At 53.2% G+C, this 24494-nt stretch overlaps 8 protein-coding genes across 8 annotated transcripts; 3 read left to right on the plus strand and 5 right to left on the minus strand.

Moving 5' to 3' along the window:
• Positions 1-576: 576 nt before the first annotated feature.
• POSPLADRAFT_1056293 (hypothetical protein) lies at positions 577-1001 on the plus strand (the record flags this gene model as incomplete). Its single annotated transcript, XM_024480758.1, has 3 exons — positions 577-585; positions 642-847; positions 896-1001. 3 exons carry the CDS (start codon positions 577-579, stop codon positions 999-1001), a joined length of 321 nt encoding a protein of 106 aa, XP_024339723.1.
• A 148-nt stretch (positions 1002-1149) lies between these two features.
• On the minus strand, positions 1150-2893 carry POSPLADRAFT_1046297 (hypothetical protein; the record flags this gene model as incomplete). Its single annotated transcript, XM_024478995.1, has 7 exons — positions 1150-1380; positions 1441-1585; positions 1635-1793; positions 1849-1991; positions 2042-2242; positions 2300-2475; positions 2536-2893. 7 exons carry the CDS (start codon positions 2891-2893, stop codon positions 1150-1152), a joined length of 1413 nt encoding a protein of 470 aa, XP_024339724.1.
• A 397-nt stretch (positions 2894-3290) lies between these two features.
• On the minus strand, positions 3291-5713 carry POSPLADRAFT_1169549 (hypothetical protein). The gene is made up of 8 exons (XM_024488067.1): positions 5407-5713; positions 5323-5353; positions 5163-5270; positions 4996-5109; positions 4746-4937; positions 4538-4688; positions 4111-4476; positions 3291-4051 (listed from the first exon to the last, which is right to left on the minus strand). Exons 1-8 carry the CDS (start codon positions 5662-5664, stop codon positions 3619-3621), a joined length of 1653 nt encoding a protein of 550 aa, XP_024339725.1. The 5' UTR covers positions 5665-5713; the 3' UTR covers positions 3291-3618.
• A 5032-nt stretch (positions 5714-10745) lies between these two features.
• POSPLADRAFT_1056296 (hypothetical protein) lies at positions 10746-11028 on the minus strand (the record flags this gene model as incomplete). Its single annotated transcript, XM_024480759.1, has 3 exons — positions 10746-10807; positions 10858-10932; positions 11004-11028. The coding sequence occupies 3 exons, from the start codon at positions 11026-11028 to the stop codon at positions 10746-10748; spliced, it is 162 nt and encodes a 53-aa protein (XP_024339726.1).
• A 49-nt stretch (positions 11029-11077) lies between these two features.
• POSPLADRAFT_1141721 (hypothetical protein) lies at positions 11078-14237 on the minus strand (the record flags this gene model as incomplete). Its single annotated transcript, XM_024485336.1, has 13 exons — positions 11078-11151; positions 11208-11306; positions 11362-11475; positions 11543-11689; positions 11750-11842; positions 11897-12136; positions 12197-12988; positions 13051-13147; positions 13204-13272; positions 13320-13448; positions 13504-13584; positions 13636-13761; positions 14184-14237. The coding sequence occupies 13 exons, from the start codon at positions 14235-14237 to the stop codon at positions 11078-11080; spliced, it is 2115 nt and encodes a 704-aa protein (XP_024339727.1).
• A 573-nt stretch (positions 14238-14810) lies between these two features.
• POSPLADRAFT_1033552 (hypothetical protein) lies at positions 14811-15573 on the plus strand (the record flags this gene model as incomplete). Its single annotated transcript, XM_024476942.1, has 3 exons — positions 14811-14989; positions 15146-15428; positions 15505-15573. 3 exons carry the CDS (start codon positions 14811-14813, stop codon positions 15571-15573), a joined length of 531 nt encoding a protein of 176 aa, XP_024339728.1.
• Positions 15574-16292: 719 nt separating this feature from the next.
• POSPLADRAFT_1046300 (hypothetical protein) lies at positions 16293-22270 on the minus strand (the record flags this gene model as incomplete). The annotated part of the gene is made up of 20 exons (XM_024478996.1): positions 16293-16405; positions 16463-16579; positions 16631-16783; positions 16840-16908; positions 16959-17186; positions 17248-17643; positions 17707-18336; positions 18407-18503; positions 18691-18831; positions 18883-19273; positions 19308-19375; positions 19605-19609; positions 20096-20191; positions 20379-20442; positions 20472-20560; positions 21154-21489; positions 21537-21636; positions 21810-21944; positions 22006-22086; positions 22136-22270. 20 exons carry the CDS (start codon positions 22268-22270, stop codon positions 16293-16295), a joined length of 3444 nt encoding a protein of 1147 aa, XP_024339729.1.
• Positions 22271-23668: 1398 nt separating this feature from the next.
• Positions 23669-24338, plus strand: POSPLADRAFT_1141852 (hypothetical protein; the record flags this gene model as incomplete). The annotated part of the gene is made up of 3 exons (XM_024485354.1): positions 23669-23850; positions 23903-24061; positions 24113-24338. The coding sequence occupies 3 exons, from the start codon at positions 23669-23671 to the stop codon at positions 24336-24338; spliced, it is 567 nt and encodes a 188-aa protein (XP_024339730.1).
• Positions 24339-24494: the final 156 nt, after the last annotated feature.

Consider the following 24494-nt stretch of genomic DNA (forward strand, 5'->3'; position numbering starts at 1 on the left):
ATGAACATGTTGCAACAAGCCTGCTCTGCATCGCCATAAAGCTCGTGCCGCGAACGGCAATCTAAAATTACGCAGACCATGCCTCAATCGCACCAAATGATCAGACAACTTGCAGGGCGCTTACATTGACAGGAGCGGGCTTGTAAACCGAGCCTGAGATGCTCGACGCACCGACCACTGTGCGAGTTATATATAGAGCGTCATGAGACCAGTAGAAGAATGGCTCAGAGGAATCATACTATCGCACTCTAGGTGTGCGCCCGCAGCAGGAGTGGATACGATGATTGTGAACGCGTTTATTTGGCGTCGGTGATTCGACTGCGGCACATTGATACGTGCACTGGATGGAAATTGACCGTAGTCGTCGCTGCATCCGGATCCTGCCTCTGCAAGGGCGATTGGAGGTGTCGAAGCTGGCGACATCTGAGTCCTAAAGGATCGCAGCGCTGTCCGAGCTCAAGAATAGTAAACATAAGAAAACAAGCTCAAACGGTCACAGACTCGCATAATAGCTACAAGTCGCGCCACCACTCACTGCCTGCTACGGTATCCTTCACCCAGCCCAACCCGAATATAATGTCGCAGGTGAGCATTCTTACCAACTGATTTGTCAGCTCGTGTCTAATAAACTGCATGGCTAGCCAACTGCTATTACCCCCGCGGGTGACGATGCAATTTCACTCTTAATGGCCAGCATCGGAGCCTTGTCCGCAAGTATGGTAGCAAGACTCGAGGCGATCGAAGACCAACTCGACAAGGCTCGTGAGGAACAAAAGGACTTCAACAAAACTCTTCTTAGTCAAATTAATCAAATAGCCGATCTGCGACAGAAGGTTCAATACAGACCGTAAGTTGTCTCATTATTACAAATAACAATTTGTTGATCACTTCACAGGGTATTCAAAGCACCTGCATCCTCACACACCGACACATCCGAAGCCGCATCCCAGGGTTCCTCGAAGAACCTTGGAAGCGAAGGAAGTCTCGGTGTACACGCTTGACCATTGTCACATTATTGCTTGATCGGACCTACGATTTGATGTTTCCACCCGCGAATGCAAGCTGCTATTCATGTCGGGGTGACTTCGTTAGCTCAGAGTAGATACTAGGATGTCGTAATGCCGTAGTCAATCAGCGTGCAGGTCTTAATCATATAGGTTTTCCCCGCTCTGACTCCCGCTGCCGGCTTTCCTTCGTCTCGATCCGGACGTACTCGCTCTCGTCCCGCGGCTCGTCGTCTTTCTTCACTGCCATGTACGCCTCGCCGAGGATCTGCAGCGCAATTGCGGCAAGCTGCGCCTTGTTCCGCGCCAGTGACGACTCTTCCAGTATGCGGTCGCACGTCTCGCGCAGGACAGACTCGATTTCCAGCTTCGTGCCCTGGGTGACGTGATCAGCACAAAGAACGTATTTGCGGCCTGCAGGTGACGAGCGACATACCTTGAAGAGTGTTTGCAGCACCTTCTCGGCGGCCTGGTCCTCCAGCCGCTTCTTGTCCTCCGGACTGAGGTTCCCGGCCTTCTCCGCTGCTTGGATCTGCTCAAACACATTCTTGAGATCCATGGCCGCGCGGACGGTTGAAACGCTGGATACGAGCTTGAGCATGAGACAGATGCAACGGAGACACTACTCACGTTTCGCTGAAGACGTGGTATTTACCCTGCACGTTATGCAACCAACCTCCAACGCCGAACAGGGTCTGATTGCTCGCAAGGAACTGTTTCGCCCGAGAGACATATACAAAGCCGACCGCGTGCAGAAGCTCCACGCCATATGGCTCCTTCTTCAGCTCGCTACGAGCGCATAGTCAACACTAACATATCAGAATTAATAAGGAAAGGTACACACTCCGCCTCGAGCTGACATATCGTCCGGAAGCTCTCCGTGACCTGCACGTCGTTCGGGCCTGTCGCCGATTCGGTGAAGATCCCGAGCTTGCGCTCCAGATTCTCTGATAGCTTCTTGACCCGCTCCGCGCGCACCGCCGCTTTCTATGCACGTCGCTCATCGTCCAACAACAGCACGATAGGATGCGGCGCACCTCAGCAGCCACCTTGCGCGCCTTCTCCTCCCGGCGCGTTTTCTCTTCCGGGCTCAGGATCTGGCGTCCCTTCGCGTCGCGCGGCATGTCCTCGTCATCTTCCTCCGCCTCCTGCATCGCCGCCTTCATGTCTCGTGCGAGACTAATCTGTCCGATAATGGGCAGGAAGCGTTCTCCTCCGAATATCGAGCCGAAGAGCTCCTGTAGCAGCAACCCGGTCAGGAAACGGGCGGGATAGATTCAAAGTGGAGCACAGACCTCGGGGTCGACGAAGCCGCCCTCAGGCGCGCTGTCCTTTGGACCGAACTCGTTGTACTTTTTGCGCAGCTCTGGGTCGGACAGCGTCTGATACGCAATTGCAATCTCTTTGAACCGCTCCTCGGCATGAGGGTCATCTCGATTCTTGTCTGGATGGTGCTTGATTGCCAGCCGGCCTGTACGAGCGCGTCACGGACGTCAACATTTAGACTCGTACACATGCCATATGCACTCACGATACGCCTTCTTGATGTCGTCTGTTGTCGCATCGACAGACACGCCCAGAATGTCATAATAGCCCGTCTCGAGTGGCTTCTCCTGCGTTCCAATCTTCCTCCCTCGGCGGCCACCTTGAGTCTGCGACGATGACGCGCCGTTAACACTTGACGAGGAGGATGGCACCGGGCCGAGGTTAGGTAGTTGTGACGGATAGAACGTATGCGTAAAGACGCCACTGCATGCACAACAGCGCACGCTCAGAACAGTGCTTGGACGCGGTGCAGGTGACGGTACGGGAAATTCAACGTGGGCCTGGCATCTCGAGCAGGCCGTAGCAATATGGGGTGTGTATGGTCGTGATTGAATCGCGTTCATGGTCGTGTCGCCCGAGGTTCCAGTAGAGAATAGAGGGAAGAAACCGGTGGACATAGGCAGACGGCTAAAGCGACTCCGCCGCGGTGTAGCAACAAGGATCCCGTACTGACTTCGTCCGAGAGTGCAGGGCGTTCACAATGTGTGGTTGAGAGACGGTGAATGCCGTCGTCGTGGACGGCGCTGAAACAGTATGAGGCCGGCCGGCCGCTCGCTGAGACCGCTGCCCGACAACTTACCGGAAACATCCACCTCTCTCAGATCCCATCTTGATCGCTGCTAGCTGGTCACTCTGAGGATGTCGAATCAAGCCTGTTGCTAGAAATAAACAACTCGACGAGCGGGGCATGCAGCTGAGCTGGCGGGCGCAACAATATTCACATATTAGGCGGCATGGTCTCCGAGAATATTGAGTTGTTACTGCACCGCAACGTGTACCAAGCGCGAGGATCCAAGCTAATTCCATTCCAATCTTTGAGGACAGGAAAGACAGATTGGCAGGTTATGATATATGCAGTCAGATAAATGTAGAAAACATGAAGATAAATGATCGATACAACAAGTGCGTCTATTCTAGTGTGGTGCGTTGCGACGTTAGAGGTTCATGAATGGTTCAAAGCATCTCAAAGAAGGAATAGAGGGAAAATGAGAACGAGAAATAGAGAAGTTCCTAGATTCAGTAAGTGATAGCATGGTGCAAGAAATGAGGTGCGTCTAGGGAATGAGGTCTAAACCGGCGAGATACTGTCAGGATCAGCGTTCATTCGCAGCTCAGCGATGTTCATGCGGGGGTCATCCGTGATCTGCTCCGCGTCCACCTTCACAAACACATCCGCACGCTCCTTCTCGTCGCCGCTCAGCTTCTCTTCCACAGCCGTCATCTTCGTCTCGGCGATGCTGTTCGCGTCCCGCACCACAGCCTCCTTTTTCGTGCGGTAGAACACGAGCATCGCGGCCCACTCGAGGCCGACGACGCCGAGCAGGAACCAGAACGCCGCCTGCTCGCCCGCATAGCCCTGCGTCCCGTGCGTTTCCTGCACGCTCGTCGTGATTGACCCAACTGCGGCGATACCCACCGCGGACCCGAGCTGCAGCGCGCCGTTGAAGATCGCGCCGATTGTGCCGGCCATAGACGCGGGCGACGTGCGGAAGATCGCAATACTACAAGAAAGAACGCGCGTAAGCTCACTATATGCGCTCGCAGGGGTTCAGAAACTCACTTCGTATGTGTATACGTCAGCATCGCGCCACCACTGCCGAGCACGAACGCGGGGAAGACGAACGACCAGTACTTTTCCGGGCCATCCGCGAACGCGAGGAGTATGGTCGCAATGACGAGCATGCTTTCACCGAAGAGGATGATCCACTTCGGGTTATACACGCGCGACAGCGGGCCTGTAAAGCTCATCGAGAAGGCGAGCACACCGATGGGGATCATGTGAATCGCGGTCGAGATGACCGGCCAGTGGTATGTGTCCTGCCAGAGCGTTGTGTACGTCGTGAAGATCGTCGTCCACCAGAAGTATGGGAGTAGCGCGGTCCCAAACAGCACGGAGAAGTTGGGCAGGAACCATGTCCGCGGCGGACTATCGAGCAAGGCGTGGCAATCAGGGAATGCTTTTGGAGAAACAATGACCGAAGACATACATTGCAGCGGTGGCAACTGGGATGCGTGTCTCGTAGTAGAAAAACCCGACGACCATGAAAATCGAGACAATGAGCGGGACGAGGACTTCAGCAGTCGCCCAGCCATCTGCCGAACCGGATGTGATGGCGAAAATGAAAAGAATCAACGCCGCTAGAAACGCACGAATCGTTAGTATACTGCCAGTCTCCCAACAGTATACTAATTTACCGGTTAGAATAGACACCCCGCCGATGTCAAGACTCTTCCACCTTGCACCCTCGACATGGACAACCTCCTCTTGCGGTGGCACGAGAAGGAAGCAGATAATAGCGATGGGGAATGCAACCATGGCCACGAACCAGAAGACCCACGACCAGGATGCATATTGGACGAATATGGCACCAATAATCAGGCCGAGCACTGGGATAACGACGTCTATTAGCATGTGCATTCCACTTTGAGGTGAAAGCCCACTCACCATTACCTACGGCGCCACATCCGCCGAACACACCAATGGCGCGTGCCTGCTCGTTCGGTTCGACAAACACGCTCACGAGGAGCGAGAGAGCCGAAGGGATGGTCATCGCAGCGGCTACGAGTAGCTGTAGGTAAGAATTTCGAGATACTATGCGAGGAAGGACTTACCGATGCCACTGAGGGCGCGCAGAACAATAATGGCGATCTTGTCTTTTGCGAAGCCAGCACCAATGGAAATTATCCCAAGAGCAGCGACGCCACCGATGAATGCCACCTCTGCAAACGACCGTTACCATATCTGAAACGAGCGGCTTGGATGGATACTCACTTGGATTGTAAACATCGCTTATGCGACCGCTCTACGCATCCAGGGTTAGCATCTCGGGTCTGACCTCACCTCGTTCCCACTCACAATCAATAGGAACGAGGCAAAGGTCAGCTGGAATGCGCTAATGATCCAGGTTGACTGGCTCTCGGTAATGCCGAGCGAATTCTCTAGGGATGGGATGGCGGAGAAGAGAGCCGAGTTGTTGAACGCGTCTAGGAATTGGGCGAAGCAGAAGATAATGAGGAGGAGATATCGCCGGAATGGCGAAAACCGTTGGGGAACCTTGCCGTCGACGAGTGTCTGGGTCGGCGAGAGGACGTGGTTGGTTGGTGGTGCGATCATGTCTATTCAATGAATCTATGTCGAAAGGATGCTAATGTCTATATCTTGCAGCGTGCCAGTGTACAACAGTAAAGGAGAACCAGAGAGATGACCGAAACCCAAGAGAGACAGACGGGAAAGAGAGAAGAAAGCAGAAGAGACAAAGAAAGGGAGACGCAGTGAGGGAGAGACAAAAGGACGGCTTTTATCACCTCGACGTGCGCTGACTGATCTCATGCATAAGCCGGACGTTTATATGGCCTCCGCAATGCGGGGCGCCTCAATTTTCAGATTAGCAACCAGGAGGAAGGTGCCCCTAAGAGCGCGCGGGTGCGCGGAGAAAACCATCGAAATCAGTCGACGCTGGTCGAGAACCGGCATACTACCGATCGAACTTGGAAATCGCTGATTAGATTCCCCGCGTCCAGCCTAGAATCCAATTTCGCACAGTCCTATTGGTGGACGCGACGAATGACTCACCGTTTAGGTAACAACACAGCGACCGATCGTATACACGTTCCGCCGGAGCCGCTGCTACCTGGCCAATCATCGCGAGATCATCTGGCTCTCATCACGTTCCCTGACCGCCTGCTTGCCTGCCTCAACGCCCAACCGGTCGACAGCGCGTAACCGCAATGTTTTCGTGTTTCGTCCGGCCTTATCTGCGCTTGCCCTGCCCGTCAGAACTCCGAAACAGTCATTTGACTGGCATCCAGGAACTACGTTGTCCTGTACGTCCACCAGCTACGTACGTGAGCCTAGCGTCGCCGTTTTCCCCCTTCCGTCATCAACTTGTGACCGCGGAGGTCGCCCATGAGACCTTCATCCTTCATGCCCTTTCGTCAAGCTGGTCGCTGCCTTGGAGACCCGGGAGGCCGCAATTCCCTGATCGTCGCACATGCCAGCTGGCATGTCGTGGCGTTGCTTCATCTGGGTGATATCGTGATTCACCAGAAGACTGCGACAGAGGAAATCGACTTCGTGGTTCTGCAGAAAGAAGTCGATGCGCTACCAAAAGAGCATACGTAATGGCCTGGCCGGCTTGCCTCGCAGGACCCTCGTTTGCGACGCTGTGTGCTCAGTCGTCGCTTCCTTGCTCGGGTGCGCAGGCGGCTACGTGAGCGGTGAAGCGACGCTCGCATCTGCACAGAGTTGTTCTTCTCTCGAGTCTCACCTGCCCGGTACTCGCGCGGCTGAACGCCTTCTTAACCTTCGCATGCTACCTCGCGTCGGCCGCACCGCTTCGGATGTGCAATGCTGCTTGCACATCGTACCGCCTGCGGACCTGTGATCATACGATTCTTTGTGAGGGCGCTTTCCTTCTTGTCGACTCCTGATACTAGCCTGAAATCTTCATGACGAGGACAACGTGTGCCCGCTTTTCGTACGTCGTCATCGTCCAATCCGACAGATATCATCGGGGACTGTAAGATAAGTGCCACGTGTAGCTCGCGGCACATTCACACCGGGCATTGCGGCTTGCTCGGAGGTTTAGGGTCGTTCTTGAACGGGCTATTACTAGCTCACCTTCTCCTCCACTTCTTCCCATTCCCCGAATTCGTCAAGGTATCCACTCCGACCACCACAGGCACAATTTGTAAAGGCATAATATCCGCACCACGCCCTCACGGCCCGACCAGCGCTTCGAAGCGACGCGCTATGTGCCGTTGTGAAGCTTCGTTACAGTCTCAGCAAGACGTGGCTTGGTACATGCGCTACTACTTTCGTATTTGAATCCTGAGCGTGAGCTCACTGGCGAATCGCTCGGAGAGCAAACAGCCCACGGCTTCCCACGTCGCCGTCGTCCTCGTTTCAATGAAGCCGCGCCTAGTTCTCTCCAGCAATATCAGAACTGGGAAGGTGCCAACAACGAGACTACTCCCGGTGCCGGGTGCCCATTCAGCTCGCAAACGGGTGAGCGAGAACGCGAGACCCGGTCCGACTCCTGGCGCGCCTGAGCCGGCGTCGAGCGGCTTGGGTTACGATGTCATAGGACCTTTCCTAGGGTTAGGGCTTCGCGCCACCTCTCCGCCAGCCCCGCCTTCTTCACCACTCTGTCTATTGAGGTGACGAGGTTCCCCTGTTAAATATAGTCGGCATGCGTCGAGCCCCACTTCCACAAGACGCTATATATGAGTCGCCTGCCAAGGTTCAATCCCCTCAACGTACTGTGTTCTTCTAAGACCTCATCTCGACGACCTTCTCGACTACTTTTTTTGACTTGTATTACGCTGTAATTATCACCATGGGGTGCGTGAAGTGCGGCTGTTTGACAGTTGCGGGTAAATACTCACGTCACAACCCCTGTAGAATCATCTTTTCTTGCATCGCAGGAATCTTCGCCTGCATCGCGGATGTCGTGATAGCCGTCGTCAGCGGCATTGCTGGATGTATTGAGTTGATCATCGGAGGTGAGTGCTTTTCAGCCTTTGAGCGTCTCGTCTTTATGCCCATGAACTCACCACCCTCATTCTAGCAATTGGAAGCTTCTTTATAGGCATCTTCGACTGCATTGGGTCGTGTCTATGCTGCGGAGCGTAAGTTTGCGTGGCATTACGCCCTGATATATAGAGAACCAATGCTCACGATGACATTTCAGAGGAACAGCGGCGCCCGCAACGTATTAGTTGATGGCACCGGAATGAAGGCATTTCCGGGGCCAAGAACTCAACGCCCTTGACCTCGTATTGTGTTTACCTTTGCAAAACGTGACGCGTCATCTCAATACCCTATGTATACATTTGCATAATACCACTCAGTTCATTGTTGTCGCGCTTTCCATTATGAATCAATTGTCTTTTGAAGTGCAAATGAAGTCTGCCGGATCGGGGGATACATTATCGCTGTCCCTTCCCGCGTGGCGCAATTCGTCAAGGCATCGCCTACCCCCACCCCCAGGACGAGCATTCCATCGAATGATAATGATGAGCGAACATCCCGCATTGCTGGCAGACTCAACTGATCTGCACGGCACTGATTTTGAAGATCTATGACACGATCGACGCCTCTCAGTCACCAAACCTCCTGTCCGTGGAATTTCATTTTCGGCGTTCTCCTAAAGCGTGCAGCATGAATGTTCAGCTCGGGCACGTCGCGTCGATGAAACGAGCTACTGCGCTGGCGACCGGTACTTTGCACTTCGCAGTATCCCATTGTTGATCTTTCGCGGCGAGGGGATGTGACAGGAGCTAAAGCGGCTGGTGCAGATGGCTCCAGGTCGATTTGGCAGCTCGAGCTTCTCCAACCTCGTACAACGTGCAGGGTCCCCAAGACAATACGAGGTTTCAGGTTGCAAGACGGGCGTACAGTGCGTGCTTGCACTCCATTGATACACGGGTATAGATGCCCTTCGCATCAGTGGCACACAAAGGTCTACAAAGCAGGCCAGGCGTCCACCATGCCGACGGAGTCCTCTTCCTGCCAACACACCAAGATTGGCAACACGACGTGTAAGCGTATGGTGCCCAATTGCGGATTGGTTGCAGCATGGCGGGTCCAACGGGTTCGAACTTCGAGCTGGATGGTCTTCGATAAAACCGCTGCTCGGAAAGCGATGGCTCAGATACAATGCTGTGACGCCTCATGCCCCGCGCTTGTGTACCTCTGCGAAGTGTAATCGATGAGTCTCGGATACTTTTAAAGAGAGCGACATCGAACCTGTTTCAGCTGCAGACCGTCCGTAAAGATGCCAGGCGGGGAGGTTTCATGATCGTCGAGCCCTGTATCTGAGCAAGATCCAGTCTCTAGTGTTAGTATGACCTGATGCCCCGGATGAGACAGCAGTGTATCGGGAAGATCATCGTCTACATATCATCGTGGACGAAGCAAGAAGTTCCGAACTTGAATGCACCTCATAGAACTGAACCCTAGAAAGGGACATTTATACCCGTAGATGCATAACATATGCTCGGGACGACAGAGGTCTTGCGGAAAGATGGCCAGAGGCTCGAGATGACTGCGGCTACATTATGGACTAGATATTCATGTAGAGCGTAGGCACTCGCGCCGCTTACCACTGAAAAAGTTATTTGAATGACGATGGTCCATGTAGACTTTTTTCCAGAGTAGCTACAGCAACTCCTTCCATTTTACCGCATATGCATGATGTCGATGCTTAGTGCTAGAGGTGAAGGGAGGTCACAGCGGTGTGTGTGCACTTAAGTATGCCGATGTGCACCTTTGCAGGTGAGAGTCAGCGTGCTCACCTTCATGCCGGGCCAGATAATCTAGGCTCCATTTGCACAACTTCGAATGTCAATTCATGAAGGCAAGCTCCAGATTTGCCAGGCCCCTCCACAGCAGGTCTAGCGCGAACAATCGAAGGATGGCGTGTGCGATTTTAGACCTTCCTTCGATTGTCCGCGACTGTCGCATTAAATCTTGTCGGTGCTAGTGGTTGTGGAGGATTGATTAATCCTCTAATCCAGAGATTGTCTCGCATACTACGTCCTCGTTCTGCATAGATGAGGAGCACTGGTGAAGACGGAATTGCCAACGGATAAGCGCTGAACTGCGCCCTGATATAAGACAAGCGAGATTTGCAGATGCATGCTATGTTCATATCGTCGAGTATCGCTCGCTTCACTAGGTTTTTCAATGTCGCTGTGTGCCCAGCAACGATCACACTTGAGGAAAGGCAGGCCTTTTAGCAGGGGCACTCGATGTGCAATCCTGCCGTTATTCTCGAAAGCAAGGGCCTGTCAGGAGCACATGAAAGAACGAAGGAAGACGTTGAGACAGGAAAGTAGGAGAAAGTAAAAGGTAATGTAAAAAGGCAGTAAAACGCTGGGGCAAAGCGAGAAATGCTGCGAGATCTGTATGTAAAGTACAGAAAAGGCCCGAGAAGGTTTTCGAACAGTAGGGATGGCTTCGATAGCGATGAAGTATGAGAGATGGTAGGTAAAGCGAAGTCTTTTGGATGATCGGATGGTACCGGATTATGTAGCCGGACTATCCAAAGCGTAGTTCGTACTAGTGGTGTGTATGTCTTAGTGTACCTGTATATATGCATGAACAGGAGTATCGTGTATATCCAGAAAGGGTTGGGAATGAGCCTCAGCGGCGTCGACGTTCCCATGAGAGGGTGGTGTATGCTGGTGGCTCTACGACCGCCGAGTCGGCGTTGTAGGCCACTCGCTAGGACGATTGGGTATATAGGTATCGTCTGACGCATTGATGAGCAGAGGTTCTCTTGTTATATTTCTCGACACTTACCGTCCAGGCACGCTCGTGGGTATTTGTCGGGATGTGTAGCTGCCAAAAAGGCGCTGGGTATATCGTCGCAACACTCTATGCTGGAGTAAGTTTCACAGGCAGACTATCAGAGTGGCGCAAACATGAAGGAAGTATGACTTACTCACCGACGTAGTCAGATAGTGTCAGCATGATGGTCATACCGATCGTGGTTCTCTTTCAGCCACGATCACCAACTACCTCACACGACGCAATTGTAGAGGGCTATATTGGTGGAAAAGTTATCCGTGTACCAGTAATGGTCCACCCACGCCTCTGCAAGGAGTTGATCAATATGTGTGCATGATCATACAGGCCATGGCAATGCTCACCGTGCTCCAGGTCACGCAATTGTCTGATACTGTCATCGAGCCAATGTTGGGTGACAGTTTGATACGGCATTTCATCGTAGCGAACACGGGCTGGTCCTGCTCAAGAAAGCTCAGTAAGGACATTCGCTACTAGGGCCGACTGGCATGTGCTCACCTTCGGGGAACATGACGTAGTCCTCCAAATTGACATCTTGGGAATTCGTGACGTCTTCGTTTGCGTCGAACGGCCTCACAGACGTTCGGACATCTTGGTACCATACTTTTATCCCTGCCAAGTCAAAGTCCGTACTGGTCAATATTCTGCCGCGAGCTGGAAGTGACGGCGCACTACTGACCACTGTATACGCCATCAGGAGGATAGGTCGGCACATATGTGAGGTATGCCACATCCTCCTCCGCATTTGTACCTTGAATCGCGGGTTTGGACGATGAGGTGGACGGCGTCACTCCCGTTATCTCGTCTTGGTACCACAGGTTCTCCTCTGCCAAGTTCATACTAGTCAATAACTTGCCGTGAGTTGGAGTGACGAGGCACTACTGACCGCTGTATGTGTCATCAGGAGGATAGGTCGGCACATATGTGGGCTGTGTCACGCCCTCCTCCGCATATGTACCTTCGTTCGCGGAGGGGAAAGCTGATATGGATGGCGTTAGTCCCGTCTCTCATGAGTCAGATCAAGATGTCTCACTTTCAAGTCCATGCACCTCCTCGGTGAGGTCTATAGGCGTGTATAGATCGACACCAGTGAGACTGGGGACTAGTGCAAAGAAGTCGGGCTCGAGGCCGATTTCCTGCAGCAAGGCTGCGAAGACAGGGTCATCGGCAGGCGTCGGAAGCCTCATTGAAGATTCCCCTGAGGAATCACGGCTGCTGGCAGGGTTAGGTGCCTGCGGATCTTTATGAACAGGCTGCGCGAAGCCTTGTATACCTATCAAGGCAAGTTACGGATAAAAATACATTCATCAAACCATCGCTCATGGATGCTCACCTGACTTGGAAGCATGGTCGTGCTCATCAACCGTGACAACTGTGCACTCGGCCTTTCGTTTACCCTTGGCTTTGCTTGATAGACCCGCCACAGGCGCACTCGCGAATACCCGCTGGCGTTTTGCCTCAGGTTCTGCAGTGCCATCGACCGCCGCGCTCGCAGATTGCTCCGGCGTTGAGTCGCTGCGCTCCTTGCGCTTGCGCCCATTGACTGGCAGGGTCGGTGTAGCGGCTAATGGGGCCGCCCGTCCATGCGATACACCGATATTAGACGATGTACTGGGCTGCGCCGATAGCTGTTGGCGTTCCCAAGTGCCTTGAGCCTGCGGTGTGTTGATTGTGTGCGTTGCAACGCCTGCGAGAGGCGTAGAGCCAATCTGTTGTGCCACAGGCAGCGGGATCGTGCGGTTGCGGGGCACGCCGAGATTGGTCGATGCTCTCGGCTGCGCTTGCACCTGCTGCTGTCGTGCCCATGCTCCCGGGAGATGTGTTAGGGCAGCATGCGACGGTTCACCTGCATGAAGGGCATAGCCAGTCTGTGGCGCGAGCCCTTGTGTCTGTGGCACAAAGCCAGGCTGTGGCGCAAAGCTCACAGGGCCCACATAGCCAATCTGTTGCTGACGAATGCTCCACGGTTGAACTTGCATCTGTGGCGGGGTAGCCAAGAATCTGGTAACCTGGTACCGAAAGTCGTCGCGGCGGATCGGAAAGCCGTCGAACATCAGGGCGCATTGTGTGACATCCACTCCCGCGGCATGCATGAGCTGAGGTAGCTGGGAATATGACATGTAGCCTGGAGATGATAAGGGAGATGAGAAGGTTGACACGGCGAGTAGACAGTAACAGTCTGCTTACCGCGATATGTGGCGCTGTCGAACCCTTGTAGACTGTAATACCTCTCCGCCCACCAAGGCATCCACGGGGCAGGTGAATCAGCATTCGCGATGAGACTCTGTCGTCACGACCATGAGCACACTAGGATATTTTTATCGAGCAAGAGCCACGCACGTGTCGCATTATGCAGTCTTCCATCGGGACAAACTCAAATGGGGAGATAATTGACAGGAAGATGCCATCCTACAAGACTGTTAGCACGACTCAACCCATTGTGAGTGCTCTCTCACATCTCGGAGTTTCTTGGCGATTGTCGGTTTGGCCGTGTACTGCCTTTGAGAGGGGCATGTGGCGCGCCACACGATGATGTACTTGTTGAATACGGGTACATTCATCGACGCTTCCCAGTTGCGCATAAGCTGCATGGTTTAGATGAGTACGTCTCCAGAGGAGGGTGATTCACGCCAGATGTACTTTTACAGAGTCACCCAGGCCCTGATTTGGCTGCATAACCAAGTTGTTCTTGGGCGCGATTTCGTACGAATGTTCGACGACCTGCAATTGGCATAAGTCGCGAACCTTCACTCAAGAGACGTTAGAACTCACGCCGACAGCAGGATACAAGCCTTCGAGTCGCGACTTCAGCGCCGCCGCACATGCAGGGTTGAAAGAGTCCCTGGCGGGACTTTCAAAGACGTGCAGGATCAGGTTGACGGATTGTGCCATGATTCGCTATTGTGAGACAAGACATGTAAGTGGGTTAATGTTGGTGGTGAGAGATCAAGAGAAAGGCAAAGCGGGAGGATAAAAATACACGGTGGCAGCGATTTTAAGCACCGATGTGGCTGGGTCACGTTGTGTCCACTTCGCCACACTCCTTTTGTTGAAGCAACACTTCCCCGTGCCAACTGTGCTGAACGATACCTTCGAGGGATCAATGCCATTGTTGTTGTTTCGCAACGTCCTGTATGTCGGCTGCGATGCCTGCTATGCGAATGGTCATCGGGTGCGCTGCGGTTACATGCAAGGATTATGAACTCACCCCTTCCTCCGCCGGCCTTTTGCGCGGGGCGGATCTCCAGATATCAGAGCGCCAAATGATATTGCACGTACTGTCGACGCTGCCTGAAAGAGGTAATACTGTGGTGCCGTACCTTGTCTGTCGACGTGTCCGACGCGTCATACATAATGTTTCCTGCCTTGTCCATCGGAATATTCAGATGGCCGTCCTATGTGTTCTGCAACCCGCGGGTTTCGTTTGGGATCGTACATGCTGTCACTATCGCGTATGGTGGCGTTGCCTGCCGTCCCAAAGTGAACATCATTTGATGTCAGCCGTACCTCGTATGCATGCCTTGATCACCGTCTTGGCTTGCAGAGTTGAATGACAGATTGGTGTGTGACGTCTCTGCAGACTCTGTCTGATATTAATACACGACAGTTCTGCTTCAATCGATACCGAGAAGGAAGTAGCTCGATGCATCTATTACGACGAGAAGGAGGGCGTTCACCACGAGATAAAGAATGACAATCTTAGGACATGACAATGAGACACCTCGAATGAACACACGCGCGTCCACCTTTAGCGGCGAGAATGGGGTGTCCCGACATCTATCCGCTGTTTAGATGTGGGAAAGACCTAGGCAGGCAATCTAAACGACTCAATGCAAGCGCCCTCATATTCATGGGCGAATCGTGTTCATATTCAATGCCTGCTTAAAGGGCCACTCACGAACATTCGCCGACACTTTGAAATCGGGGTCGTACCATTGTCCTAGACCATGAACAAGTCCCCGTGTGAATATGTTTTGCTGCTTGTCACCGCGAACCATGTGCAAGTGATCGACATCGAGCTTCACTGCGGACCCATGCTACATGAACAATTCAAGCTCGCGAAGATCGATTCTCAAGGTGCTCCAGGACACAACTCTGTGACTTGGGCACAAAAGCGGCGGTTAGGGTCAAGATACAACGGCATCCGAGTGGCATCCAACGCACATCTCCGCATATTGTCTCGTTGACCAGGAAGCAGCAATGTCCCAAGAGTACGCATGATACGACCGAGCTAACTTGGTCATATAATAGCGGTCAGGACGATGATGAGCTTTTCCAATAGTCGACAACGCAAGGCAAGGCCATTTAGCGACAGGGGGGGGGGGGTTCAAATCCTAGATTTATTGACTCGATCGAGCTCAGTCGTGATGGCCAGTGGCGCAACCCGATTGGTCGCTCGGCTTTCGAAAGGAGACGATCCGAGTAAGATCCTTTCCAGCCTATCTACTATCAACAAGGGCGGGGAGTGCTATGTTGAATGCTGCAACTATCGCGATTCCAAGCGGGCTGCGGGTCTACTGTCAAGAAACGAACTGGTCGCTTGTCGCGTTGGAGAGGAGTTGTATGTAAGGGGCCAAAGTCCAGCACAATGTCACGCCGATATACATCACGAATAGAGCCGACTACACAATGTTATAACAGTCTGCTGCTAGTATATCATGCTTCGCGGGGTATCAGATTTTAATGCTGATCGCACAAGCACTGGCATAAGTACATGGCAGGCGGCAAATTCTCACAACGATCACTACAACGAATACACGGATGCAACAGGAAGACTATACACTCTCGTGAGGACCAAGTCTCCTGTGTATATATTCCGAGAAGCAACAGAGCACACATTGACTGAGTGCTTGAATGCAAACTACTATGGTGCGAGCTCGAGCCCGTTGATATGGTTCCTTTGGCCGGCCACCATGACAGCCTTGGCATACGCTTGTAAATAAAGGTCAGAAATGGGTATAGTTTCCGGTGAAGACCGGGGGTATCTGGGTATAAAAGGCTTGCGTATGGAGTATCGGCTATGGATGGATATCGGCGCGTGGCACGTCATCCACTCGAGACGGACGATGGGGTCATCGCTGGGTGTATCTCGTCGACAGGCCCATGTTTGTGGTAGCGCGCCGGCTAGTGGTGGAATTTAAGTGAGAGAAATATGACATCCTACAATCAACAGACGTACCGATGGGTCTGCGCTGATGGCTTATTTGAAACCAGCAGGAAGGGCTACAAGTCCAGGGTCTGGCGCCAGCAATCGGGGTTTGTTTACAGGTTGCATACGCAAGACATTATACCTGGGGCACCGATTGACGCGAAGCATTCCCGTGATGTCGTCACCATGACTTCTTTGTCAGGCAGAGGTGTAGTGTGCTAGGACAGGGTCAGCACGTACCACATTAATCTGAATATACGCGGCTCACCGGCGAGATAACTCAGCCGGTTGGACGCATCCCGTACTGGGGCACCGGTCTGGGAACAATTACGAATTCGCGCATGCTCTGTTGATTGAAAATTGAGCTGAACCATTCGTATATGCTCTCAGACCCTGCACAATAAGCTCATTTAGTAATGCAACGACAGCAACCGCGGTATGTGTACTCACGATTCTCGAGAGGTGTGATAGTTGAGTATCCGGCGGCTGCCTCGCTCGGTATATACGGATTCTCTTCTAGTGGACGCCACGTTTCGACCAGGTAGTAGTCGAGTGGCGTAGGGAATGCTTTCATGTGTACGTGAGCCAAATCATAATTGATGCATTCAGAGCACTCACTGTTTACCGTAAAGCTACGAACGACCGTAGGCTCCCCGGCTTGCCAGCCCATGTTCTGGATATCCATGCCCGCATGGCTGATAGCCGCTTCGTGCAGTGACTCGTTGGTGGTCACAGTAGCAGGGCGTCGGGTCTCTGTGAACGCATCATCGGCTGGGAGCGCGACTCAGCAACATAATATGCGATTAGATCAAACTGATGGTGCTCACCAGTATCATCAGGCCCGTCGAAGAGACTATCCATATCCGAGAACTCATATCCTTCGTCAGCGCCATTGCCTGAACCAGACATCAGTGGCCGATTACTCATGAATCACAATCGCGCTCACTTGTGTCTGCCGAGACAACCGTGTGTTCGATCGAGCGAGCATCGTCCTGCTCATGCGTTCTCCGTGCCTGTGCCTTGGGAAGCTCCCGTGGGACAAAGTCCTCGAGGGAGACGTCAGCCGCAATTATGGGCGGCTTCGGAATGCCCGCAGGTAAAGAAAGCGCGGTGGTACTCGCGTTCACAAGCGAAGTTGTCGGTCGTCGCGCATGTGGCGCCTGCGATATATGTCCTGTTAAGTTGGATTACTATCAGCTTCCTTGGCAGCATATCCAGCAACTTGCAAGACCTACCCGTTGCGTGCACGTCCACGGGGATCTGAGCATCGGGGCCAAGGGGAGTCATAGCGGCCAAGGAGCTGCACCGTGACGAGCCGGCAGTGCTTGCAGGTGTAGGCGACCACGACGAAGGTGGCGGCATGTGCGATCTTCGGCCCACGACAGCCTGGCGTGTTGTCTCTGTGGGCTGCACTGCATTGCTATTAGCATTGGAGGCTGACGCCATCTGCTTCCTTTGCTTCGCCTGCGGCTGAGCAACGTCGCCCAACGATGCATCAACTTCTTCTACCCGCTTCCGCTTCAACCCGCTCGGGCCCACAGATGCTGCTCCCTGGGGTGACCCGTGTGTGATGGGACCACGGATAAGTGGTGGCGTGGAAGTGTTCAACGTGGGGGCAGAAGGCCCATTCCCTTGTGAACGAGGCGTTTAGATCAATGTCCGAAAAAGCATTACCAGATGCCAGAGATACTGACCTGGTGCCAACGGGTCGAACGAGATATCTGTGGCCATCACGGGAGGTCCCACGACAACAGTGGGCGTGCTACGTGATGGAGTCATGGTACTCGCCACACTGCGCATGAGTGGCGACGCTTCTGGGGCCTGTGGCGTGGTCGCGCCCTCTGTCACAGTTTCCGCGGCGCGAGCCTTTTTGCTGCTGCCACTGCGCTTGCTGGACTGGGCTGCACCTGACGTCTGGGCGGTCGCTCGAGCGCGCTTTTGCTGTGGCTCAGCCGCGGCCACACCTTCGTCGTTGACCCTTGATGCGGCATCAGAACGCTTCCTCTTCCCACTCTTCCCAGAACCCGCGCTCGTGCCCGTGTACGATGAAGCAGCAATATCCTGCTTCGAGAACTTCACCTTGTCGCTCGAGCCGAGGTTGAAGCTGCCTTTTGGCTGCGATGCAAGCAATTGCTGGCGGCCCCATTCTCCCTTCGGCTTCAGCGCAGGGAGTGCCGATGGGGGCGCGCGTGGCGTCGGCTGTCGGGGCCCTGTCATCGTAGTCTTGACCTTGGTGTCGTATTTCGGTCTCGACCCAGACTTCACTTTGCCCAGTCCAGCGGCCATCATCACATCGGCACCCGCAAGCGTGCAGACCACTTGCCCTGCGAAGCACGAACCAATGGAACTTAGCAAACAGAGTAGAAGCAACGGGCTCGATGAACAGAGACTTACCGCGATAGGTCGGTGTCCCGAACCCACGGATGCAGTATACCAAGTGTGGCGGCCAACCTTCCCAGGCATCCGCATTGTCAGGCGCCACAAAAGCAGTCTGCGAGGGCGAATCTGTGTATCAGCCACATGTCGTGCTGTATATGGGGACCAGAGGCCACTTACCTCGTCCATGAGCTGAGCCTCCGCATCCGCGTACGGGTGAGTTGAGACCTGGGAAAGGAAGATGCCAGCCTGCGCTCGTTCGTCGTCAACATAAGCAAGCACATCATGGACAAGATACACACCTTCCGAATGTCCTTGACAATGTCAGCCGATGAATCCCAAGACAATCGAGTGGTGATCTTGCTAGAGCGCCACAGGATGATGTACTTGTTGAATACCAGCTGCCGGTGGTCGATGCAGGTCTTCTCCAGGTCTTGCATCGCCTAGCATGTCCTATCAGTAGTTGTACGGTGACGTTGAGCACCCTGACATACAATCAATGCCTCTCTCACGCCCTGAGTGGCGTCTTCAGAGCCTGCCTTGCTGTGGCGATATTCTCTAGTCGCCTCCTCGATCTGTGGCACGATGAAGCGCATGAAGGTGAACTTCGACGCCTCAAAGCGTACCTCAACGCTTGGATACAATGTCTTCAGACGGTTCTCGAGGACCGTGGCACAGTCGATTCTTCGCGAGGTGGTCTGTGGCTCCTCGCACAAGTGGACAACGAGGTGCACGATTCCCTTGCTAAATGTCGAAGTGGAAGAAGACATCGTTTCTTTTATATGCGCATTGGCATAGGGGTAGTGTGTGTTGTTAGGTCGTGTGGTGTCAGGTTGGTAGGTGGCGGTTGAAAGAGAAGAGGGGTCGTGGCGAGAGCCAAAGCGACTGTTGGAATTTAAGCAGCGCCCAAAATGGTCACGCTGTGTCCCACTCGCCACCAGCCACGCCCTCGTCCTTCCCAACCACCACCATCTCGATATCCCTTACCTGCATTCCCATATAGCGCAGTATAGTATCGGATATCTTAAATCTTCAGAACATATATCTTGACCATGGTCACCACGCATTGGTGTGGCGGTGTGGCGGTTCATCGCGTACAACGATGTTGAAGCGACACCTTCGACGTATCGAGTGCGCTGACCTTGACGTTCAATTCCATTGACCCTCTGAGCATCAGGGAGGATGGGGTCAGAAGGTGACTATGTAATAAACATACGTGCACTTGGTCATGCTTCAAGCCATTTAGACCGAGTCATTTAGACCAAGAGGACATCTAGATCTCAAGTGAGCGAACGAAATCATATCTAACATTATACCCAGAAAGCAGTATTGCTCACCAGTTCAAAGCAGATTGAATGGCAGCATTGTTCCGAAGCCTGAGGCCTTGTTTCGACTGCAACTCTCCATTGTAGAATCTAACCACGGGCACTGTGGAACTCGTGCATGATGTTCCTCAATGCAACAAGACTTTTCTCTGAATGCACAATGCAGGAAAACCAGGCCAATGGAGAAGGAAGAAGGCAGGAAAAATATATTCCGTTGATATTGTAAGTATTATTTCTCGCTGAAGAAGCGCAGTGCTCTGACACTCGAACCAACGACAGGATAGAGCGCCAGAGCTCACCTGAGTATCTCAAGGTCGTATTGGACCCGGAGTATCAAGCTCGCATCATTTATTGGTAGGAACGAGCAAGCTTCAACGCTTACCAACAGCAGACACTGTCTTCTCTTGAATTGCTCGAGCGAGCATCGAGGATGCGCGATGGAACTGCTCGAGATGTGAATATGCCGTCGCACCCACCGCTATCACATGGTCATGTTATGAGCAGGTCATTGATAACTGGACATCTGGCGAGTCAAGTCCTGATAGTATCAACGATCGAGCTGATTGCGTCTCTGCTTAGAGCATATATTCCTGCTACGACGCCGAGGGTGGCGGAGGAGTTCAGAGTCTATCCTCAGCTTCCTCCTCATCCCCAGGCCTGAGCGCCTTCGATAATGAAACCAAACGTCGTGCAGCATTGTTGCGAGAACAGCGAGACAAATGCTATTGGCTGGAAGAGTTCACCCCAGTGGGCATGACGGTGAACTGGTCATCGAGATGGTGGTACGGGTCAGAAACGTTGGATCCCAGCACTGTCTTTGCCAATCGTTCGATTCTCATCCGATTTGCTGGGACAGCGACAGCGTCACATGATCGTTCCCCTCCAGCGAATCACATGCAGTTCACTACTGCCATGTGTCGGCGCGCCTGAAATGCCTCTCACAGTGCAATGATTGATAGAATTTATGCCATACACTGATCTTGATACACTGTGGCGTAGAGCAGACTATAAGATGGTCATACCCTCAGGTCCTTGAGACGCTTTCGTGGAATCAGCTTGGGGCGGCACGTAATAAACATAACACAGTGAGACGCTTTTGTGGAATCAGTACACAACACATATGAGCAGGAGAGGCCGATTGTTCGGCAACGCGGCTGGCTTGGTAATCTGGGGGCTCCGATATTCCAGCTACCGACACAGCATCGGACAAAAGAGACTGGATCAATTATCGCACAGGACAAAAACACATGCCCCGTCACAACATGTACGCAGAAGAAAAGAGGGGAATGTCTCACGAGACCCGCGCCGCCACACCTGACGCAAGATGCTCGTCCGCAATACGGGCTTCACGCCGTCATGCTCATCCCATCACTATTAGAGAATGCGTCTCAGTTCACAGCTCGCGCAACCCGTACGTTGTGCTTGAATCCTTAGGCGAACCGCTCGCTTGTGCGGAAACCGGAGATGCAACATCCGTAGACGCGATGGCTGTCTGTGGCATGAATGGGACAGCAGTGCGGCGGGGCTTCCTCGACGGATGCGTCCAGCTTTGCTGAACCTCGCGATACCACTCCGAACGCTCCGACGGGGCCGTAGGATTGGATGCCGCCTCCACCGGCTGTGACAGATCGGACCAATTCTTCCTCGAGAAGAAGACCTTTGTCGGCCGCGGGCGGTCCACACGCTCTTCGCACGTAGCAAAGACCTCTACGCCTGCCGCAGTCATGACATCCGCCATTTCGGGATCGCAGGCAGGGTAGCCTGAGAGCCGACTAACTGTCAGAACGACGCGAACAAATGGACAATGAGTGAGCGCTGCGCACCGCGATACGTCGGGTGCTCTCCTAACCCCTGCATGCACGACCATAAGGCGCGCGGCCAGCCGGCCCATTGCGCGGTGTCGTCGGAATCCACGATGGATGCCTGCGCAAAGCCATGAAGTGTGTGGGCCGGTAGTAGCAAGATCTTACTCACTTCCTGCATCATGCATTCTTCTGCGGCATTAGGAGGGACCATCAGAATATTGCAGAAAAAAATATCACTCTAGAATAGACATCAGTACAACGTGGCATCGCGGCCACATGAGAGCGACTCACATCCATGAAGGGTGGCCCCTTGACGCCCCATTCTGGGCCTCTGTTCTCCGGCGCTGTCAATCGCCACATGACAATAAACTTGTTGAGTATTCTGCGACCTTTCACCCTCTCTTCCGCCTCAAGATCATTGAGACTCTACCACGGCGTCCATGAGTGCATACGTACAGAGTAAAAAGTAAAACGGCCTGAGACGCACAGTAATAGCTTGATCTAAACCTTTGTCCACAGGTGTAGCATGATCGCTCTGAGTCGCGAATTGCACAATCCTCTCCACGACCTGCAACCAACAATGAGGCGGATTACGAGCACAAAGGACCATCACTTACTCGGGCATCGGGATAGACTTTCTGAAGGCGGGACTTTAGAATGGCTTGACAGTCCTTCCTGAGGGAGTCTGTGGAGGGATCCTGGCACAAATGCACTATGAGGTGCTCGACGACGAGCTGAGACGTACTCGTCATTTCGGTATGACAAAGAAGGAGGCAAGAGGAAGGGTCGGGAGGTTGGAGTCAAAGGGAAGAGAGCGACGATGGTCATATAATAAGGCGGGGATCTGACACAACAAACTGTGGCGACATTGTTCCGCTTGGGCCCTTTGACCATGCCACGCACACGTCTCCTTCCTTCCGTCACTACTTCATCTGACATACCTTCAATAAGAATCGTACAATGCATAATATGGCTTCAAAGACGTCAGAAGATCAGAGAAGGCGACGACCACCGAGGATGCCACGCGCAAGTGCGGGGATGTAGCGTTGAGCCCTGACCGTCGAAACGACGCGCCTGTGTGCATTGTATTCCAGCACACTTGGCCCTCGCAGTATCGTGCAAATGACGTTATGACAATTCATGAGGGCATGAACAACGTGATTCAAAGAGGGGCATACAGACACGGTGCCTATGGTCCTAGTAACCAGGTCGTGCATACGACCAAGGCATCTTTTTGCCTCTCGATGTGTCCCCAGAGACCAAGGAGATGAGAGCAATCAAATCAAGGTCAGTCCGTCGCGATGGTCGAGCCTGGCTTTCAACGTTGATATTTTCAAGCTTTCGAGATATTACAGACAAACAGAGGTCGTAAATGCAGTGAAAACGGTGTCCAAAAGCCTCTCTATGCTGGATCGCGCGAGTGAGACCTACTAAAAGGACTAGGAGTCGCGTCGAAGTCGCGCTCTTTGGCTCTTCAACTTGAGGCGTCTATCTCGCGAGTGTCTTGTCACATGATTAGCCTTTTGTAGCACGTGTCGACGCGTTCAATTGTGCAGTCGCTTGCACAGTTGCCCGCGCCCTATGTGGCGCTCATGCCCATGCGGCCACAAGACTTGCGTCGGCACTCACCTTTACTTATACCAATGGAGAGAATCTGAGCGTAGTACGCAGGCACAGAGGCTATCACTACCCTGAACAACGAGAAAGCTGCCGTGATCTAAAGACGATGTTTGTGACAACGCATGAAATCCACGCCGAGGTCTTCAGCTAGAATGATCCTACATTCTTCACCATGATCCCAATCCTTCAGGAAGATCAATGGAAGACCGTATCGGAGCCCCGGTAGGCTCTCGTACGTACCGTGGGACTGATAAGGTTGAGTCTATATACATTCCCTGATCCTGCAGTATCCCTGAACGATGGTCTCCGCTCATTCGTACATATGCATTGTATCACACCCCCATGAAGGAGCAAATGGATCCCAATCTACGACCATATCGCTTTGGCTCTCACAGATGTCATCATGTGTACAGTCGAGGGTCATCTGATACGAAGATGTCTTCTATCTACAGCTCCAGAGTCTATCCCTGCCAGATACGAATGAGGCGTATCGTATATATAGTATCTTCGCCCAAGTGATTTGGCCCGCCATGGCAGAGCGCACAGACAACTTGCTCGATCGTCTGTTCCCCCTTCCCTCAGCCGCCCCTTCCCCGCTCTGTCCAGGACGGTTTCCGGGCATCACACATGCATCCAAAGTCGCTGTGACCGAGGTTTTGAAGGCGAACCATTTGGAGCGACACTCCTTCACTAACGAGCATGGATTTCACAAGTACGTCTCTCCACCGTCTGCTTGTCAGCGCTAGCTCACACCTCGGTGGCAGCCATGCATCTCACCACTTACTGGCCGCGTTTGCCTTGGGTGCACCTGCGCGCGTCTTCAGTGCCATCTATGAGGTTCAAATGGGGCGGACACGTCCGGCGTCGAAGATCTCGAAGAGCATTACAAGGGAGACTTTCTGGTATCACATTGGAGACAGAACGTAAGCCATCGCGGATTCAGGAGCCATGTCTTCCTGACTGTAGTTTGCCAGCTTCTACGAGGGATACCTGCTGTACTTCAGCGACGTCGTCCTCAAGGACGGAGCCGCTTCGGCTATTGAGGAGTACATATTCGCCAAGTCAGCCAACTTTCATGACACGGCCAAAGTTCCAAGGAGGATGATGAACAGGCACTTTGCGATGCTGTACCACCCCATGATCTATCTTGCATATGGGCTGGAGTTTGGCATTCCTGGACTTGTCGCGGAGGGTGAGTGATACGAGCATGCCCTGCAGGTCATTCCTGACTCTGCATTGATATCAGGTCTGGCCCAAACGGCAGTTCATCCTCTTCAAATGCCTGGTCTCATCTCACCATCTGACTACGAGGGGCAGGACACAGCGACAGATAGGACGCCAACCGCATCTGCGGTG

This window comes from Postia placenta (assembly GCF_002117355.1).
Source record: "Postia placenta MAD-698-R-SB12 unplaced genomic scaffold POSPLAscaffold_6, whole genome shotgun sequence".
NCBI classification, from domain to species: domain Eukaryota; kingdom Fungi; phylum Basidiomycota; class Agaricomycetes; order Polyporales; family Adustoporiaceae; genus Rhodonia; species Rhodonia placenta.

Excerpts from the sequence above, each read along its gene's own strand:
- POSPLADRAFT_1169549 (XM_024488067.1), bottom strand. The coding sequence starts at position 5,664 with ATGATCGCACCACCAACCAACCACGTCCTCTCGCCGACCCAGACACTC. Across the intron at positions 5,354-5,406 it reads TTGCCTCGTTCCTATTGATT|AGCGGTCGCATAAGCGATGT; the intron begins GTGAGTGGGAAC and ends CTGGATGCGTAG. Across the intron at positions 4,052-4,110 it reads CTGACGTATACACATACGAA|TATTGCGATCTTCCGCACGT; the intron begins GTGAGTTTCTGA and ends TCTTTCTTGTAG.